The sequence below is a fragment of the Lipotes vexillifer genome, unplaced genomic scaffold (genome assembly GCF_000442215.2).
Source record: "Lipotes vexillifer unplaced genomic scaffold, Lipotes_vexillifer_v1.1 scaffold490, whole genome shotgun sequence".
Classification (NCBI taxonomy): domain Eukaryota; kingdom Metazoa; phylum Chordata; class Mammalia; order Artiodactyla; family Lipotidae; genus Lipotes; species Lipotes vexillifer.
The window spans coordinates 542,434-564,614 of record NW_006796397.1 but is presented as its reverse complement, the minus strand read 5'-3'; the positions used below and the strand labels follow the sequence as shown (position 1 = coordinate 564,614).

The window sequence follows — 22,181 nt, the reverse complement described above, 5'->3', positions numbered from 1 at the left end:
CAGCAGGAAGGATATGGTGTTGCTGAGTGCCTGTAAGTTCTTCTAGGGGGTCACAGACCTTTTATATTTTTATTTTTTTGAGAAGACTTTCCAGAAATTCTGAGGTCAAGTTAACATCTTTTCACTATTCTTTTTACTTCCTATTTTTTACATTAAAGGTCCAGCTAGACGAAAAGCGAGATGACTTTTGTAACAAGAATCTTAAAGCATCATCAGATCGTTGCTCAGCTTTACTTAAGGATATTTTCAGTCCTCTAGAAGAAGGTGTGAAAGAGGGGATTTATTCTAAACCAGGAGGCTATCGCCTCTTCATTGAAAAGATACAAGAACTGAAGAAAAAGTATCTTCAGGAGCCCAGGAAGGGAATACAGGTAACCAAAATTGATTCTGGGAAGTTGCTGATGTGTTCCTTGAAATAACATGACCAAGCCTATTGCACACAGATGCGCAATTACAGGACCGACAGCATTCATGCTCTCATTTAATAAACACATACAGGGAACCTGTTATACCAGATATATCCTATGTGCTCATCCAAAAGAGTGCACTCAATTAACAACTGAGTTACAAATTGGATTATCAGATGTATCCAAAATTTCAAATAATGTCATCATTTATCTCTCTGCATGTTCCTCCCCTCAACCTCACACTTCCCTCCCTCCCATTCTCCCTCCATCCCTTTTTCTGATCTGCTTTCTCAATGATGGCTTCATTCTCCAACAAGTTCACCCCATATGAGACCACAGTGCCAACAGCTCCAAAATTAGAGCCCTCAGTCTAAAAGAACAGAGAATCACTATTTATATCTATATCAATCTCTTATAAAGATTCTGCTCAGGAGGCTGTCATGCTTGGCCAGCCTGGAGCATGTGCTCACCCCAGTGACAGGGAACCTTGACCACCAGGCATGCCAAGACCAAGAGGAGCAATTCCTAGAGGGAAAGATGGTGGGCAAACAGGAATAAGTGCTTACAGCTATTTCCTATTACTAACCCCATTCTTTTCTGGGTCCTAGGCTGAAGAAATTCTTCAGGAATATTTGAAGTCCAAGGAGCCTGTGACTGCTGCAATTCTACAGACAGATCAGACTCTCTCAGAGAAGGATAAGTTGATTGAAGGTGAGAAGCGAGTCAAGAGACTAGACAGCCTTGAAAGTGCTTAAAAGTTCTAATTAATTTGGCTGGGTGAGCCTAGGATCCTTAAACTATAGCAAGATGAGAAAAGACGCCTCTTACTCACTAAAGTCATTTTTGAGTAGGGCATACACAGTCAGTAGCAACAGTGACAGGTTAAGTGTACATGGAAGAAAGAAGCAACATGGTCACCCACATTCATTTTTCTTTTTCCTTTTCCTCCTGACAGTGGAACGTGTGAAAGCTGAATCTGCACAGGCTGCAGCAAAAATGCTGGAGGAAATGCAAATAAAGAATCAGCAGATGATGGAACAGAAAGAAAAGAGTTATCAGGAACATGTGAAACAACTGACTGAGAAGATGGAGAGGGATAGGGCCCAGTTGTTGGAAGAGCAAGAGAGAACTCTCTCTCTCAAACTTCAGGTATTTAATTGTATCACCTTGAGGTTCCTGTTATTCTGTTTTCTCTCCACAATCCCTGTTCACAAACTTGGCATGGCAGTGAGAACATGAAGCCCAGAAGAAGGACCTTGCTTGCCCACTCGTACTTTTCAATCCCTATCTACCAGCCTGAACTGGCCCCTACAATGTCTGGTTGTTAAAAGATTTTATTTGCAGTTATGTCACACCCAGTCCATTACCACTATATCTGCCAATCATGGTAGCTATTATCTGCTAGGTATTATAAAAAAAAGTCTTATCCATATCTCTTGCTTAGTACTATACGAAGCAAGAGCTGCTATGTCCATATTACTTAGGAGACGAAACAGAGGTTCAGACAAGACTAAATAATTTTTATAGGGCCACAATGCTTGGGAAGATATCTGAACAGTCTTCACCAGTTAGAGGAATCCACGAATTTTTCTTCTGTCACAGATTTTAGCTCTAAGAGAACCTTCATAAGCAGAAGGACTCAACTCTCACACCATTGTGTCAGTCTATCACTCCTACCTGTTTTCGTTGTCCTGCTCCTCGTATGTTTTGAGCTGGGAATTATGTGCAGAAATCCAGTATGGTCTGTCTGGGGCCCTGATTCCCTTACCTGCACTTTGCCCCTCTGCCACCAAGTTGTGGAAGCTTAGATCAAATTCCCTGATCTAAGATTCAGACACTGTATCAGATTTTGCAAATTCTTCACTTATTTCTGTGTTGTGTGTGTGTATGTGTGTACATAAAAAAATCATAATGCATAGATAAGATCTGAAGCCAAACATTTCATTAAGATTGCCGACAAAGATTATGTACAATTAATGGGACAAAAAAAATTAATACTGGTAATTAGGTACATCAACATATTGGGAGATATAAGCCCCAAATCCTTCTTGACTCAAGGAGACTCAGAAAAAGTAATCACAGAGCTAGAAGGCCCAAGAGAAAGTATAATGAAATTAATGGTAGAGAAAATTTCAAGAAGAAATTAAATATTTTTTTAAAAATCTATGAATGTGGAAACTAGATAGAAGTTAGAGATTTACTTAATGTGACACGTTATTCAGTCTCCATTTGTACTTTTTTAGGAACAGGCCCGACTACTACAGGAAGGATTCCAAGAAGAGAACAGACGACTTCATAAAGAAATACAGAATCTCCAGAAGAAGATGAAAAAACCAAGGAAGGAATGTTGCTTAAGCTAAAGAACTAAAAATTAGAGCTTTCCTGGTCACTCTTATCAGAGGCATTACTCAATCAGTTTAAAATTAAGAAAAATGTCACCACACTTGATAATATTTAGATTTCACAGTTTTATTATACTAAATATTTGCAAAGGCATGCAGTACTATACTTGAAATCATGTCCCTCTTCCTCACAATACTGTAAACTGTGTAACAAGATGCATTTTACCTCTGTGCCAACCCAGGAGGTATCATAACCTGGTACCACCCAGGAGCTTCTTCTTCCAGATGACTACGAGTTAGACAAGTGGATGCTGAGCAAAGTCTTAGGTTAAAGTCTTGGGACATAGTTGGTCATGAGTTTGGCCAAGTGCACCACAAGTTCCAATATCAGGGACAACCATTCTAGCTTCTTAGTGAAGACAGTATACAGTGTCCCATTGTTTCAAGACTGCACAGTCTGTCAGCAATGATGTGATTTCTGGACACTGGGGATGAGCAATGCTTACTGGTGAATACCAAGCTAAAGCAAATCACCTTATATAGTGATCTAGAAGCTCTACAGAATGTCCGTAGGAAGATGGAAGAAACCATTAGCATGAGTATGAGTTGGATCATAAATAAATGGGCTAAAGAAGGAAACTTTCCCTTCTTGCTCAGTTCACCCAGATTATAACTTTAATGGGACTCTTTAGAACTTTAGGTAAGTGAACCTGGACTAAACATAGTAACATGATGACAAGTATACATTGTGTGTTTGTAGCAATTTATAATTTGCAAAGATGAACTTGAAATGATGACTGATAATGTGTTAGAAAACTGAGCTAAATTAATTATTAGATCATTTATAACCCTAGAGTTTAGGCTATCTTTTCCCAATCATACTTGAAAGCCTGCTTATTTTCCCCCAAGAGAATATGGTTGTTTTTTACTTTTTTTGACCAGTAAAATAATGCTCTTGATATTACTTAGTATAGACTTTATCACAATTGTCAAAAGCCCTAGGTATGTGGTTGAAGTTTATTAAAGCAATTAAGAATTATTTTCAATCTGGAAATAAATTATGCTTCACTGAACTTTACATTTCTGATTTTTTAAATTTTTTTACCAAAAAAATAAGGTTCTAGTTTATATAGCCAAGTTTGGCTAACTTTTCTGTAAAAGATGGGATAGTAACTATTCATGGCTTTGTGAGCCATATGGTCTCTGACTCAACTACTCAACTCTGCCATAAAGCAGCCATTAATGATACATAAATGGGTGGGCATGGCTGTGTTCCCAGAATACATTGTTTTCAAAAACAGGTGGTACTCAGAAGCCATAGTTTGCAGACCCTTGCTTTATATAACAGAAACAACTCTCAGAATGGAAGAAAATATTTGCAAATGCAGCAACTGACAAAAGATTAATCTCCAAAATATACAAGCAGCTCATGCAGCTCAATATCAAAAGAACAAACTACCCAGTCCAAAAATGGGCGGAAGACCTAAATAGACATTTCTCCAAAGAAGATATACAGATTGCCAACAAACACATGAAAGGATGCTCAACATCACTAATCATTAGAGAAATGCAACTCAAAAGTACAATGAGCTATCACCTCATTCATACCAGTCAGAATTGCCATCATCAAAAAATCTACAAACAATTAATGCTGGAGAGGGTGTGGAGAAAAGGGAACCCTCCTGCACTGTTGGTGGGAATGTAAATTGATATAACCACTATGGAGAACAGTATGGAGGTTCCTTAAAAAACTAAAAATAGGGCTTCCCTGGTGGCGCAGTGGTTGAGAGTCCGCCTGCCAGTGCAGGGGACACGGGTTCGTGCCCCGGTCCGGGAGGATCCCACATGCCGCGGAGCGGCTGGGCCCGTGAGCTATGGCCGCTGAGCCTGCGCGTCCGGAGCCTGTGCTCTGCAACGGGAGAGGCCACAGCAGTGAGAGGCCCACGTACCGCAAAACCAATTTAAAAAAGCTAAAAATAGAACTACCATATGACCCAGCAATCCCACTACTGGGCATTATACCCTGAGAAAACCGTAATTCAAAAAGAGACATGTGCTACAATGTTCATTATTAATAGTTCATTATAAATAGTTCAAGGCACTATTTACAATAGCCAGGACATGGAAGCAACCTAAATGTCCATCGACAGATGAATGGATAAAGAAAATTTGCTCTATATGTACAATGGAATATTACTCAGCTATAAAAAGGAATGAAACTGAATCATTTGTAGTGAGGTGGATGGACCTAGAGTCTGTCATACAGTGTGAAGTTAGTCAGAAAGAGAAAAACAAATACCATATATTACTGCATATATATGGAATCTAGGAAAATGGTACTGATGAACCTAGTGGCAGGGCAGGAATAGAAATACAGATGTAGGTAATGGACTTGAGGACACATGGGGGGAAGGGGAGGCTGGAAGAAGTGAGAGAGTAGCATTGACATAGAACTACTGTATGATCCAACAATCCCACTTCTGGGTATATATGCAAAAGAATTTAAATCAGTACCTCAAAGAGATATCTGCATTCTCACTTTCATTGTAGCATTATTCACAACAGCCAAGATATAGAAACCTAAGTGTCCATCAACAGATTATTGGATAAAGAAAATGTGATAGATACATACAAGGAATATTATTCAGCCTTAATTAAGAAGGAAAGTTTGCCATTTGCAAGTGGATAAACCTGGAGGACATTATGCTAAGTGAAATAAACCAGTTACAAAAAGACAAATACTTTATGACTTCACTTATATGAGGTATCTAAAATCATCAAACTCATAGAAACAGAGAATATAATAGTGGTAGGCAGGGAGTTGGGGAAGGGGTGAGAATGGGAACTTATTGTCCAAAGGGTATAAAGTTTCAGTTATGCTAGATGAATAAGTTCTTGAGATCTGCTGTGCAACATAATGCCTATAGTTAAAAATATGCTATTGTGCATTTTAAATGTGTTAAGAGAGTAGAACACATTTTTAGTGTTCTTACGGCAAACAAAAAGGGAGGTGGGGGTAGGTTATGGGAGGTGTTGGAAATGTCAACTACCTTGATTGTATCGTGTGTGTTTGCATATGTGCAAACACATCAAATTTTACATTAAGTGTATGTAGCTCTTTGTATGTCCATTATAACTCAATAAAACCATTTAAAAACTTTTGGAAAACAATTCTACAAATCCAAATGGTCCCTTATGAATGGGGAATTTTATCAAGCATTTAAAGAAAAAAATGACACCAATTCAAAATGGAAGAGGAAAGATTTCCTGACTCATTCTACAAGAGAAGCATTATTCTGATAACACAATCAGATAAAAACAGTACAAAAAAAAGAAAACTGAGAGAGGGGGAAGATGGCGGAAGAGTAAGACGCAGAAATCAGCCTCCTCCCCACAGATACATCAGAAATACATCTACACGTGGAACAACTCCTACAAAACACCTACTGAACACTGGCAGAAGACCTCAGACATCCAAAAAGGCAAGAAACTCCCCCACGTACCTGGAGAGGGCAAAAGAAAAAAGAATAAACAGAGACAAAAGCATAGGGATGGGACGTGCTCTAGTGGGAAGGAGCTGTGAAGGAGGAAAGGTTTCCACACACTAGAAGCCCATTCGCGGGCGGAGACTGCGGGTGGCGGAGGAGGAAAGCTTTGGAGCCTCGGAGGAGAGCGCAGCCACAGGGGTGCGGAGGGCAAAGCGGAGAGATTCCCGCACAGAGGATCGGTGCCGACCGGCACTCACCAGCCCGAGAGGCTTGTCTGCTCACGCGGCGGGGTGGGCGGGGCTGGGAGCTGAGGCTCGGGCTTTGGTCGGAGCGCCGGGAGAGGACTGGGGTTGGCGGCGTGAACACAGCCTGCAGGGGGTTAGTGCACCACGGCTAGCCGGGAGGGAGTCCGGGGAAAAGTCTGGAAGTGCCAAAGAGGCAAGAGACTTTTTCTTGCCTCTTTGTTTCCTGGTGCGCGAGGAGAGGGGATTAAGAGCGATGCTTAAAGGAGCTCCAGAGACGGGAGCGAGCCGCGGCTAACAGCGCAGACCCCAGAGACGGGCATGAGACGCTCAGTCTGCTGCTGCCGCCACCAAGAAGCCTCTGTGCGAGCACAGGTCACTGTCCACACCCCGCTTCCCAGGAGCCTGTGCAGCCTGCCACTGCAGGGTCCCGTGATCCAGGGACAACTCACCTGGGAGAATGCACGCGCACCTCAGGCTGGTGCAACGTCATGCTGGCCTCTGCCGCCGCAGGCAAGCCCCGCACTCCGTACCCATCGCTCCCCCTGGCCTGAGTGAGCCAGAGCCCCAGAATCAGCGGCTCCTTTAACCCCGTCCTGTCTGAGCGATGAACAGACGCCCTCCAGTGACCTACACGCAGTGGCAGGGCCAAATCGAAAGCTGAATCCCCGGAGCTGTCCGAACACAGAAGAGAAAGGGAAATCTCTCCCAGTAGCCTCAGGAGCAGTGGATTAAAACTCCACAATCAACTTGATGTACCCTGCATCTGTGGAATACCTGAATAGACAAAGAATCATCCCAAATTGAGGAGGTGGACTTTGAGAGCAACATTTATGATTTTTCCCCCCTTTTCCTCTTACTGTGAGTGTGTATGTGTATGCTTCTGTGTGAGATTTTGTTTGTATAGCTTTGCTTTCACCATTTGTCCTAGGGTTCTATCTGTCCGTTTTCTTTTTTTTTTACTTAAAAAATTTTTTTTCTTAGTAATTATTTTTTTATTTTAAAAACTTTATTTTACCTTACTTTATTTTATTTTATTTTATCCTGTGTCTTTCTTTCTTTCTACTTTTTCTCTCTTTTATTCTGAGCCGTGCGGATGAAAGGCTCTTGGTGCTGCAGCCAGGAGTCAGTGCTGTGCCTCTGACGTGGGAGAGCCAACTTCAGGACACTGGTCCACAAGAGACTTCCCAGCTCCACGTAATATCAAACGGCGAAAATCTCCCAGAGATCTCCATCTCAAGACCAACACCCAGCTTCACTCAACGACCAGCAAGCTACAGTGCTGGACACCCTATGCCAAACAACTAGCAAGACAGGAACACAACACCACCCATTAGCAGAGAGGCTGCCTAAACTCATAATAAGTCCACAGACACCCCAAAACACACCACCAGACGTGGACCTGCCCACCAAAAAGACAAGATACAGCCTCATCCACCAGAACACAGGCACTAGTCCCCTCCACCAGGAAGCCTACACAACCCACTGAACCAACTTTAGCCACTGGGGACAGACACCAAAAACAACGGGAACTACGAACCTGCAGCCTGCAAAAAGGAGAACCCAAACACAGTAAGATAAGCAAAATGAGAAGACAGGAAAACACACAGCAGGTGAAGGATCAAGATAAAAACCCACCAGACCTAACAAATGAAGAGGAAATAGGCAGTCTACCTGAACAAGAATTCAGAATAATGATAGTAAAGATGATCCAAAATCTTGGAAATAGAATAGAGAAAATGCAAGAAACATTTAAAAAGGACCTAGAAGAATTTAAGATGAAACAAGCAACGATGAACAACAGAATAAATTAAATTAAAAATACTCTAGAAGGGATCAATAGCAGAATAACTGAGGCAGAAGAACGGATAAGTGACCTGGAAGATAAAAGAGTGGAAATAACTACTGCAGAGCAGAATAAAGAAAAAAGAATGAAAAGAACTGAGGACAGTCTCAGAGACCTCTGGGACAACATTAAATGCACCAACATTCGAATTATAGGGGTTCCAGAAGAAAAAGAGAAAAAGAAAGGGACTGAGAAAATATTTGAAGAGATTATAGTTGAAAACTTCCCTAATATGTGAAAGGAAATAGTTAATCAAGTCCAGGAAGCACAGAGAGTCCCATACAGGATAAATCCAAGGAGAAACACGCCAAGATACATATTAATCAAACTGTCAAAAATTAAATACAAAGAAAACATATTAAAATCAGCAAGGGAAAAACAACAAATAACACACAAGGGAATCCCCATAAGGTTAACAGCTGATCTTTCAGCAGAAACTCTGCAAGCCAGAAGGGACTGGCAGGACATATTTAAAGTAATGAAGGAGAAAAACCTGCAACCAAGATTACTCTACCCATCAAGGATCTCATTCACATTTGATGGAGAAATTAAAACCTTTACAGACAAGCAAAAGTTGAGAGAGTTCAGCACCACCAAACCAGCTTTACAACAAATGCTAAAGGAAATTCTCTAGGCAAGAAACACAGGAGAAGGAAAAGACCTACAATAACAAACTCAAAACAATTAAGAAAATAGGAATAGGAACATACATATCGATAATTACCTTAAATGTTAATGGAGTAAATGCTCCCACCGAAAGACACAGATTGGCTGAATGGATATAAAAACAAGACCCATATATAAGCTGTCTACAAGAGACCCACTTCAGACCTAGAGACACATACAGACTGAAGGTGAGGAAATGGAAAAATATATTCCATGCAAATGGAAACCAAAAGAAAGCTGGAGTAGCAATTCTCATATCAGACAAAATAGACTTTAAAATAAAGACTATTACATGAGACAAAGAAGGACGCTACATAATGATCAAGGGATCGATCCAAGAAGAAGATATAACATGGTAAATATTTATGCACCCAACATAGGAGCACCTCAATACATAAGGCAAATACTAACAGCCATAAAAGGGGAATCGACAGTAGCACATTCATAATAGGGGACTTTAACACCCCACTTTCACCAATGGACAGATCATCCAAAATGAAAATAAATAAGGAAACACATGCTTTAAATGCTACATTAGACAAGATGGACTTAATTGATATTTATAGGACACTCCATCCAAAAACAACAGAATACACATTTTTCTCAAGTGCTCATGGAAGATTCTCCAGGATAGATCATATCTTGGGTCACACATCAAGCCTTGGTAAATTTAAGAAAATTGAAATTGTATCAAGTATCTTTTCTGACCACAACACTGTGAGACTAGATATCAATTACCGGAAAAGATCTGTAAAAAAATACAAACACATGGAGGCTAAACAATACACTACTTAATAACGAAGTGATCACTGAAGAAATCAAAGAGGAAATTAAAAAATACGTAGAAACAAATGACAATGGAGACATGACAACCCAAAACCTGTGGGATGCAGCAAAAGCAGTTCTAAGAGGGAAGTTTATAGCAATACAATCCTACCTTAAGAAATAGGAAACATCTTGAATAAACAACCTAAACTTGCTCCTAAAGCAGTTAGAGAAAGAAGAACAAAAAAACCCCAAAGTTAGCAGCAAGAAAGAAATCATAAAGATCAGATCAGAAATAAATGAAAAAGAAATGAAGGAAACAATAGCAAAGATCAATAAAACTAAAAGCTGGTTCTTTGAGAAGATAAATGAAATTGATAAACAATTAGCTAGACTCAACAAGAAAAAAAGGGAGAAGACTCAAATCAATAGAATTAGAAATGAAAAAGCAGAAGTAACAACTGACACTGCAGAAATACAAAGGATCATGAGGGATTACTACAAGCAACTCTATGCCGATAAAATGGACAACCTGGAAGAAACGGACAAATTCTTAAAAATGCACAACCTGCCAAGACTGAAACAGGAAGAAATAGAAAATATGAACAGACCAATCACAAGCACTGAAATTGAAGCTGTGATTAAAAATCTTCCCCAAAACAAAAGCCCAGGACCAGATGGCTTCACAGGCGAATTCTATCAAACATTTAGAGAAGAGCTAATACTTATGCTTCTCAAACTCTTCCAAAATATAGCAAAGGGAGGAACACTCCCAAACTCATTCTATGAGGCCACCATCACCCTGATACCAAAACCAGACAAGGATGTTACAAAGAAAGAAAGCTACAGGCCAATATCACTGATAAACATAGATGCAAAAAGACTCAACAAAATACTAGCAAACAGAATCCAACAGCACATTAAAAGGATCATACACCATGATCAAGTGGGGTTTATTCCAGGAATGCAAGGATTCTTCAATATACGCAAACCAGTCAATGTGATGCACCATATTAACAAATTGAAGGACAAAAACCATATGGTTATCTCAATAGATGCAGAGAAAGCTGTCAACAAAATCCAACACCCATCTATGATAAAAACCCTGCAGAAAGTAGGCATAGAGGGAACTTTCCTCAACATAATAAAGGCCATATATGATAAACCCACAGCCAATATCATCCTCAATGGTGAAAAACTGAAAGCATTTCCAATAAGATCAGGAATGAGACAAGGTTGCCCACTCTCACCACTCTTATTCAACATAGTTTTGGAAGTTTTAGCCACAGCAATCAGAGAAGAAAAGGAAATAAAAGGAATCCAAATTGGAAAAGAAGAAGTAAAGCTGTCACTGTTTGCAGATGACATGATACTATACATAGAGAATCCTAAAGATGCTAACAGAAAACTACTAGAGCTAATCAATGAATTTGGTAAAGTAGTAGGATACAAAATTAATGCACAGAAATCTCTGGCATTCCTATACACTAAGGATGAAAAATCTGAAAGTGAAATCAAGAAAACACTCCCATTTACCATTGCAACAAAAAGAATAAAATATCTAGGAATAAACCTACCTAAGGAGACAAAGAATCTGTATGCAGAAAATTATAAGACACTGATGAAAGAAATTAAAGATGATACAAATAGATGGAGAGATATACCATATTCTTGGATTGGAAGAATCAACATTGTGAAAATGACTCCACTACCCAAAGCAATCTACAGATTCATTGCAATCCCTATCAAATTACCACTGGCATTTTTCACAGAACTAGAACAAAAAATTTCACCGTTTGTATGGAAACACAAAAGACCCCAAATAGCCAAAGCAGTCTTGAGAACAAAAAATAGAGCTGGAGGAATCAGGCTCCCTGACCTCAGACTATACTACAAAGCTACAGTAATCAAGACAGTATGGTACTGGCACAAAAACAGAAATATAGATCAGTGGAACAGGATAGAAAGCTCAGAGGTAAACCCACGTACATATGGTCACCTTATCTTTTATAAAGGAGGCAGGAATGTACAGTGGAGAAAGGACAGCCTCTTCAATAAGTGGTGCTGGGAAAACTGGACAGGTACATGTAAAAGTATGAGATTAGATCACTCCCTAACACCATACACAAAAATAAGCTCAAAATGGATTAAAGACCTAAATGTAAGGCCAGAAACTATCAAACTCTTAGAGGAAAACATAGGCAGAACACTCTATGACATAAATCACAGCAAGATCCTTCTTGACCCATCTCCTAGAGTAATGGAGATAAAAACAAAAATAAACAAATGGGACCTAATGAAACTTCAAAGCTTTTGCACAGCAAAGGAAACCATAAACAAGACCAAAAGACAGCCCTCAGAATGGGAGAAAATAATTTGCAAATGAATCAACTGACAAAGGATTAATCTCCAAAATTTACAAGCAGCTCATGCAGCTGAATAACAAAAAAACAAAAATCCAATCCAAAAAAGGGCAGAAGACCTAAATAGACATTTCTCCAAAGAAGATATACAGACTGCCAACAAACACATGAAAGAATGCTCAACATCATTAATCATTAGAGAAATGCAAATCAAAACTACAATGAGATATCATCTCACACCAGTCAGAATGGCCATCATCAAAAAATCTAGAAACAATAAATGCTGGAGAGGGTGTGGAGAAAAGGGAACACTCTTGCACTGCTGGTGGGAATGTGAATTGGTACAGCCACTACGGAGAACAGTATGGAGGTTCCTTAAAAATCTACTAATAGGGCTTCCCTGGTGGCGCAGTGGTTGAGAATCTGCCTGCCAATGCAGGGGACATGGGTTCGAGCCCTGGTCTGGGAAGATTCCCACATGCCGCGGAGCAACTAGGCCCGTGAGCCACAACTGCTGAGCCTGCACATCTGGAGCCTGTGCTCCGCAACAACAAAGGTCGTGATCGTGAGAGGCCCGTGCACCGCGATGAAGAGTGGCCCTCCCTCGCCGCAACTAGAGAAAGCCCTTGCACAGAAATGAAGACGCAACACAGCCAAAAATAAATAAATTAATTTAAAAAAAATCTACAAAAAGAACTACCATATGACCCAGCAATCCCACTACTGGGCATATACCCTGAGAAAACCATAATTCAAAAAGAGTCATGTACCAAAATGTTCATTGCAGCTCTATTTACAATAGCCAGGACATGGAAACAACCTAAGTGTCCATCAACAGATGAATGGATAAAGAAGATGTGGCACATATATACAATGGAATATTACTCAGCCATAAAAAGAAACGAAATTGAGTTATTTGTAGTGAGGTGGATGGACCTAGAGTCTGTCATACAGAGTGAAGTAAGTCAGAAAGAGAAAGACAAATACCGTATGCTAACACATATATATGGAATCTAAGAAAGAAAAAAATGTCATGAAGAACCTAGGGGTAAGACAGGAATAAGGAAACAGACCTACTAGAGCATGGACTTGAGGATATGGGGAGGGGGAAGGGTAAGCTGTGACAAAGTGAGAGAGTGGCATGGACATATATACACTACTAAATGTAAAATAGATAGCTAGTGGGAAGCAGCCGCATCGCACAGGGAGATCAGCTAGGTGGTTTGTGACCACCTAGAGGGGTGGGAGGGAGGGAGACGCAAGAGGGAAGAGATATGGGAACATATGTATATGTATAACTGATTCACTTTGTTATAAAGCAGAAACTAACACACCATTGTAAAGCAATTATACTCCAATAAAGATTTAAGTTAAAAAAAAAGAAAACTAAAGACCATTATCCTTATGAAAATATATGCAAAAATCCTCAACAAAGTATTAGCAAGTCAAATCCAGCAATACATAAACATAATGCACCTCGACCAAGTGGGGTTCCTTCTGTGAAAGCAAGAGTACTTAAAAAATCAATTAATGCAATTCACCCTACTAAAAATCTGAAGAAAGAAAAGCACTTAGTTATATAGATGCAGAAAAACCTTGACAAAACACCTATCATGATAAAACTCCCAGCAAACTAGAGTAAAAATGAACTTCTTCAAGCTGATAAAAGGCATCTACAAAAAACCTAGGTGACATCATATTTAATGATCAAAAAATGAGTGCTTGGCCCCTACTAAAGGAAAAAGCAAGGATGTCTGCTTTCACCAGTCCAGTTCAACGTTATACTGAAAGTCTTAGCATAATATAGGAAGAAAAAGAAACAAAAGGCACATAGATCAGAAAGGATAAAATATAATGTCCTTATTCTCCAACAACAAGATCATCCATATAGAAAGTCCCAGGAAATCTACCTCTTAGAACTAATAAGTGAGTTTAACAAGGTTGTAACTCACAAGATCAACACACAGAAATCTACCTTCAATTGTATTTCTATATACAAGCAATGAACCACAGTAGACCAAAACTGAAAAATTAATACCATTTACAATAGCTACCAAAAATGAATACTTACGGTGTAAATCTAACAAAACATGTATAGGTGTTGAAAACCAATCTAAGACCAAGAGATTATAGGATAGATTCCATCTCCTAGTAGTTTTCACAATGACCCTTCCACTCTCTGAACAATAGAAGTTTTAAGATCCTTTTTCTAGAGCTAACCCTGACAAAAGCATGTGCCTAACATTGGTTAAGTTCAAATGAGCTTAACCAATGGACTAGAAATACATCTATTGTTGCATTGGGCTTTTATCCAAATAGAAAGAGGAAAAAAATATGGGCAGGAACTCAGAATGCCAAATAATTTGCCTATCATATACAAATACACATATCCTACTCTTCCCATCTACTGGGAGGTCCTTGACAGAGGGTCAGTCATAGAACACAAGACAGGCAAACTCACCCAGTTTTTATTGTGGAGATTTTTTTCCAACCTAACTCCAAAACGATCCCCCTATGAAGTTAAATGAGACTACCTGGAAATCAGGAATTGTTCAGACTAAAGGGATTCATCCATTCAAAAGATTTGTACTCTGCCAAGGACTGAGAAACACAGTTGAAGTCTCTCTCTTAAGGAGCTAACAGTTTAATGGTGAATACAGATATTAAACAAATAAATGCAGGAAGTTAAATACCCAGGAAACTTAGGGGTGAGGATTCCTATGATTTAGGAAGGAGTTGATCTAATCCACCTATACCAAGATATCTGAGATGATGCCTTAATATGTCTTAACCATGTTTCCCCTTATCAATCAATTAGTAGAAAAAAAAAAATCCAAATTGGGAGGGAGAAATAGGAAGAGAGAAAAACTGAGGAAACAAAAGGTCTATCACCTGGCCCCAAAATATAATAGTGTATCATGCACTCAGCTTCTTTTTCAGGCGATTGGTGAAAGAAATGAAGAGAGCAATGAGCTCCATCTAGTGGCCAATACAAGTATTTTAATTTTTCTTCACAGTATTTTATCACTACCTGATATCACTTAAATTTGTTTGTTCATATTTATTGCCTGTCTCCCTCAGTAGAACATAAGCTCCACGTGGGCAGAAACTTTCTCTATTTTGTTCATCATGGAATCAGCAGGATCTAGAAGGCCGTCAGGCACATAGTAAACCCTCCATTTTAAACACACGAATGACTATCTTATATACAGCATTTATCATCCAAACCGCATTCCTGATGCTTTTCCCTGAAAGTTTACCATTTGATTATCTAAAGTCATATTGAGTGTTTCTAGAATTTGATAGTTATTTGTCTTCTTGTACTATTTAGAAAGGAATCTTCTCCTTCTTTCTCCCCACAAAGGATTTCATCATTATCCCTTCTTTAGAGACCTAGAGAACCTGGTGTCAATTTATGCTCCTGCCACTGCTTTGGGCATCTACCTGTCATAAAGCATGCAGTACTGACTTTGGACCAGCAGCAGTGCCAAAAGGACACTGCACAGCACAACAAATTGAGGGAGCAAAGGTCAGTAGCCATAAACATCCTCCAGGAGCTGAGAACCTGCCTAGAGGGCTCTGAAAGCTGAAAAGCTCCAGTGTGAGCCACGAATTCCAGAGGCAAAGTCAGATTGAGAAAAGAACACAACATTTCCCCGAGAAGAGCAATTTCTACCAGGTTCTAAGGCAGTGATACTTACTTGTGTAGCAGCATTTTTAAACACACATTAGCCAGAAGCCACAACCTAATCCATGTTTTGGAGGGCACAGTACTTGTCAGTGTTTCCACAGCACAATTTTTATTGTTATATGTTACATATGGAACCCATGTTTTTTAACCAACTGATTTGTAAAGTCAAAATTCATTTTCTCTTTTAAAAAATTGTTCAAAGACTGTGAAGCCTTTCTCGTATTGAGTAACCAATACTAACAATTGAATTGTGATAAATCCAGCCAAATGTGTATGTGAAAAGATACACAGGCAGGCGAACAGATAGATAAATAGATACACAGTTATTCTGCGCAACATTTCTGTGGGCAAATGAACAATTTCTACTACAGTTTTTGAAATATTTAAGCTAATGTTTGTACAGCTATTATTACCTGGCTGAAAAGCATTAATTTACAGTAATAATACATATCCATACTCAAAATATTCCATTTTAAATAGCTACATGAGGCTGAAAACTAAACATAACTTTTTCTTTTATACAGCAGGTTCTTATTAGTTACCTATTTTATACATATTAGTGCATATATGTCAATCCCAACCTCCCAATTCATCCCACCACTACCACCCCCAGCCCCACTTTCCCCCTTGGTGTCCATATGTTTGTTCTCTACATCTATGTCTCAATTTCCACCTTGCAAACCAGTTCATCTGTACCATTTTTCTACATTCCACATATATGTGTTACTATACGATATTTGTTTTTCTCTTTCTGACATACCTCACTCTGTATGACAGTCTCTAGGCCCATCCACGTCTCTACAAAAGACTCAGTTTTGTTCCTTTTTATGGCTGAGTAATATGCCATTGTATATATGTACCACATCTTCTTTATCCATTCGTCTGTTGATGGGGATTTCAGTTGATTCCATGACCTGGCTATTGTAAATAGTGCTGCAATGAACATTGGGGTGCATGTGTCTTTTTGAATTATGGTTTTCTCAGGGTATATGCCCAGTAGTGGGCTGCTGGGTCATATGGTAGTTCTATTTTTAGTTTTTTAAGGAAGCTCCATATTGTTCTCCATAGTGGCTGTATCAATTTACATTCCCACCAGCAGTGCAAGAGGGTTCCCTTTCCTCCACACCCTCTCCAGCATTTGTTGTTTGTAGATTTTCTGATGATGGCCATTCTAACTGGTATGAGGCAATACCTCACTGTAGTTTTTTTTTTTTTTTTTAATTTGTGGAACACGGGCCTCTCACTGTTGTGGCCTCTCCCGTTGCAGAGCACAGGCTCCGGACGCACAGGCTCAGCAGCCATGGCTCACGGGCCCAGCGGCTCCACGGCATGTGGGATCTTCCCAGACTGGGGCACGAACCCGTGTCCCCTGCATTGGCAGGTGGACTCTCAATCACTGTGCCACCAGGGAAGCCCCTCATTGTAGTTTTGATTTGCATTTCTCTAATAATTAGTGATGTTGAGCAGCTTTTCATGTGCTTCTCGGCCATCTGTATATCTTCTTTGGAGAAATGTCTATTTAGGTCTTCTGCCCATTTTTTGATCGGGTTGTTTGTTTTTTTAATATTGAGCTGCATGAGCTGTTTATATATTTGGGAGATTAATCCTTTGTCCATTGATTCATTTGCAAATATTTTCTCCCATTCTGAGGGTTTTCTTTTCATTTTGTTTATAGTTTCCTTTGCTGTGCAAAAGCTTTGAAGTTTCATTAGGTCCCATTTGTTTATTTTTGTTTTTATTTCCATTACTCTAGGAGGTGGGTCAAAAAAAGATCTTGCTGTGATTTATGCCAAAGAGTGTTCTTCCTAAGTTTTACTCTAAGAGTTTTATAGTGACCCGTCTTATAATTAGGTCTTGAATCCATTTTGAGTTTATTTTTGTGTAGGGTGTTAGGGAGTGTTCTAATTTCATTCTTTTACATGTAGCTGTCTAGTTTTCCCAGCACCACTTATTGAAGAGACTGTCTTTTCTCCATCGTATATCCTTGCCTCTTTGTCATAGATTAGTTGACCATAGGTGTGTGGGTTTATCTCTGGGCTTTCTAACCTGTTCCGTTGATCTATATTTTTGTTTTTGTGCAAGTACCATGTTGTCTTGATTACTGTAGCTTTGTAGTATAATCTGAAGTCAGGGAATCTGATTCCTCCAGCTCCATTTTTTTCCTTCAAGACTGCTTTGGCTATTTGGGGTCTTTGTGTCTCCATACAAATTTTAAGATTTTTTGTTCTAGTTCTGTAAAAAATGCCATTGGTAATTTGATAGGGATTGCACTGAATCTGTAGATTGCTTTGGGTAGTATAGTCATTTTCACAATATTCATTCTTCCAGTCCAAGAACATGTTATATCTCTCCATCTGTTTGTGTTGTCTTTGATTTCTTTCATCAGTGTCTTATAGTTTTCTGAGTACAGGTCTTTTACCTCCTTAGCTTTATTTCTAGGTATTTCATTCTTTTTTTTGCAATGGTGAATGGGATTGTTTCCTTAATTTTTCTTTCTGATCTTTCATTGTTAGTGTATAGGAATGCAAGAGATTTCTGTGCATTAATTCTGTATCCTGCAACTTTACCAGAATCATAGATAAGCCCTAGTAGTTTTCTGGTGGCTTCTTTAGGATTATCTATGTATAGTATCATATCATCTGCAAACAATGACATTTTTACTTCTTTTCCAATTTGAATTCCTTTTATTTCTTTTTCTTCTCTGATTGTTGTGGCTAGGACTTCCAAAACTATGTTGAATAATAGTGGCTAGAATGGACTTGTCTTCTTCCTGATCTTAGAGGAAATGCTTTCAGTTTTTCACTATTGAGAATGATGTTCCCTGTGGGTTTGTCATATATGGCCTTTATTATGTTGAATTATGTTCCCTCTATGCCTCTGGAGAGTTTTTATCATAAATGAGTGTTGAATATTGTCAAAAGCTTTTTCTGCCTCTATTGAGCTGATCATATGGTTTTTATTCTTCAATTTGTTAATATGGTGTATCACACTGATTGATTTGCATATATTGAAGAGTCTTTGAATCCCTGGGATAAATCTCACTTGATCATGGTGTATGACCCTTTTAATGTGTTGTTGGATTCTGTTTGCTAGTATTTTGTTGAGGATTTTTGTATCCATATTCATCAGTGATATTGGCGTGTAATTTTCTTTTTTTGTGGTATCTTTGTCTTCTTTTGGTATCAGGGTGATGGTGGCCTCATAGAATGAGTTTGGGAGTGTTCCTCCCTCTGCTATATTTTGGAAGAGTTTGAGAAGGATGGGTGTTAACTCTTCTCTAAATGTTTGATAGAATTCACCTGTGAAGTCATCTGGTCCTGGATTTTTGTTTGTTCAAAGATTTTTAATCACAGTTTCAATTTCATTACTTGCAATTTGTCTGTTCATATTTTCTATTTCTTCCTGGTTCAGTCTTGGAAGTTTATATGTTTGTAAGGATTTGTCCATTTCTTCCAGGTTGTCCATTTTATTGGCATAGAGTTGCTCATAGTAGTCTTTATGATGCTTTGTATTTCTGCGGTGTCCGTTGTAACTTCTCCTTTTTCATTTCTAATTTTATTGATTTGAGTCCTCTCCCTCTTTTTCTTGATAAGTCTGGCTAAAGTTTTATCAATTTTTTTAATTTTCTCAAAGAATCAGCTTTTAGTTTTATTGATCTTTGCTATTGTTTGCCTCATTTCTATTTCATTTATTTCTGCTCTGATCTTTATGATTTCTTTCCTTCTACTAACTTGGGCTTTGTTTGTTCTTCTTTCTCTAGTTCCTTTATGTGTAAGGTTAGATTGTTTGAGATTTTTCTTGTTTCTTGAGGTAGGATTGTATTGCTATAAACTTAGCTCTTAGAACTGCTTTTGCTGTATCCCATAGGTTTTGGATCATCTTTTTTCATTGTCATTTCTCTCTAAGTATTTTTTGATTTCCTCTTTGAGTTCTTCAGTGATCTCTTGGTTATTTAGTAACATTGTTTAGCCTCCATGCGTTTTTTTACATTTTTCTTCCCAGTAATTGATTTCTAATCTCATAGCGTTGTGGTTGGAAAAGACACCTGATATGATTACATTTTCTTAAATTTACCAAGGCTTGATTTGTGACCCAAGATGTGACCTATCCTGGAGAGTGTTCTGTGTGCATTTGAGAAGAAAGTGTAATCTGCTGTTTTTGGATGGAATGCCCTATAAATATCAATTAAATCTATTTGGTCTATTATGTCATTTAAATCTTGTGTTTCCTCATTAATTTTCTGTCTGGATGATCTGTCCACTGGTGTAACTGAGGTGTTAAAGTCCCCCACTATTATTGTGTTACTGTCAATCTCTTCTTTTATAGCTGTTAGCAGTTGCCTTATGTATTAAGGTGCTATGTTGTGTGCATCTATATTTATAATTGTTATATCTTCTTCTTGGATTGATCCCTTGATCATTATGTAGTATCCTTCCTTATCTCTTGTAACATTCTTTATTCTAAAGTCTATTTTATCTGATATGAGTATTGCTACTCCAGCTTTCTTTTGATTTCCATTTGCATTGAATATGGTTTTCCATCCCCTCACTTTCAGTCTGTATGTGTCCCTAGATCTGAAGTGGGTCTTTTGTAGACAGCATATATATGGGTCTTGTTTTTGTATCCATTCGGCAAGCCTGTGTCTTTTGGTTGGAGCATTTAATCCTTTCACTTTTAAGGTAATTATTGAGATGTCTGTTCCTATTACCATTTTCTTAATTGTTATGGGTTTGTTTTTTTAGGTCCTTTTCTGCTCTTGTGTTTCCCACTTAGAGATGTTCCTTTAGCATTTGTTTTAGAGCTGGTTTGGTGTGCTGAATTCTCTTAGCTTTTGCTTGTCTGTAAACCTTTTGATTTCTCCATTGAATCTGAATGAGTTCCTTGCTGGGTAGAGTAATCTTGGTTGTAGTTTCTTCCCTTTCATCATTTTATATATATCGTGCCACTCCCTTCTGGTTTGTAGAGTTTCTGCTGAGAAATCATCCGTTAACCTTATGGGAGTTCCTTTGTATGTTATTTGTCCTTTTTCCCTTGTTGCTTTCAATAACTTTTCTTTGTCTTTAATTTTTTGTCAGTTTGATTACTATGTGTCTTGGCGTGTTTCTCCTTGGGTTTATCCTGCCTGGGACTCTCTGCACTTCCTGGACTTGGGTGGTTATTTCTTTTCCCATGTTAGAGAAGTTTTCAACTATAATCTCTTCAAATATTTTCTTGGGTCCTTTCTCTCTCTCCTGTCCTTCTGGATCCCTATAATGTGAATGTTGTTGTATTTCATGTTGTCCCAGAGGTCTCTTAGGCTGTCTTCATTTCTTTTCATTCTTTTCTCTTTATTCTGTTCCACAACAGTGAATTCCACCATTCAGTCTTCCAGGTCACTTATCTGTTCTTCTGCCTCAGTTATTCTGCTACTGATTCCTTCTAGTGTATTTTTCATTTCAGTTATTGTATTGTTCATTTCTGTGTGTTTGTTGTTTAATTTTTCTATGTGTTTGTTCTTTAATTCTTCTAGGTGTTTGTTAAACATTTCTTGCATCTTCTCAATCTTCACCTCCATTCTTTTTCTGAGGTCCTGGGTCATCTTCATCATCATTATTCTGAATTCTTTTTCTGGAAGGTTGCCTATCTCCAATTCATTTAGCTGTTTTTCTGGGATTTTATACTGTTCCTTCATCTGGTGTATAGCCCTCTGCCTTTTCATTTTGTCTATCTTTCTGTGAATGCGATTTTCATTCCACAGGCTGCAGAATTGTAGTTCTTCTTGTTTCTGCTGTCTGTCCTCTAAACATAACTCTTTTTGACAGATATAATCGTATATATTTGAAGTAGACAACATGGTGAATCCATATATATATTGTAGAATGATTACAAAGATCAAGATAATTAACACATACATCCCCTCACACAGTTAACATAGTTAACTCTTTTCTGTGTGTGTGTCTGTGTGTGTGTGTGTGCATATGTTGAAAACACTTAAGATTTACTCTCAGCAACTTTCAAGAACATAACTCTTTATAGCAAAAGTGTAAGATGGAAAACACTTTAGGAACTTACAAACCCAGACTTAATTGTCATTTTTTCCTGGAGCAGGTCCTTCCTAGTACTGCTTGAGTATTATGAGTAAAGGAAGAATGTAGTTCTGCCTGCCTGGCCCTTAATACCTACAAGGGACAGATGCTGCTTGAGATGTGGTCGTATTATTCCAGATAATAAGGCATTGCTTGTATCTTCCACTTTGTTCTCCTCTCTGCCATTCTATTGTCGCCTACAAGGTCCATGTAAAGTGAGATGCCTTTGGTAAGCAAATGAGAGGAGTCAGTAAACCATCACAGCAGTACTATGACTGCATATCAGGAAACCTATACAAAAGATTT

General features: G+C 38.6%; 1 protein-coding gene across 1 annotated transcript in view; it reads left to right on the top strand.

Moving 5' to 3' along the window:
* The window catches only part of LOC103090545 (interferon-induced guanylate-binding protein 1), a 10,624-nt gene extending 7,249 nt beyond the window's left edge, over positions 1–3,375 (top strand). The window contains exons 8-11 of the mRNA XM_007468508.1: positions 159–371; positions 1,016–1,118; positions 1,363–1,556; positions 2,651–3,375. Coding sequence (XP_007468570.1) covers positions 159–371; positions 1,016–1,118; positions 1,363–1,556; positions 2,651–2,767 — 627 coding nt within the window. The 3' untranslated portion in view covers positions 2,768–3,375. The remainder of the gene's footprint in view (positions 1–158; positions 372–1,015; positions 1,119–1,362; positions 1,557–2,650) is intronic.
* The last annotated feature ends 18,806 nt before the right edge of the window (positions 3,376–22,181 follow it).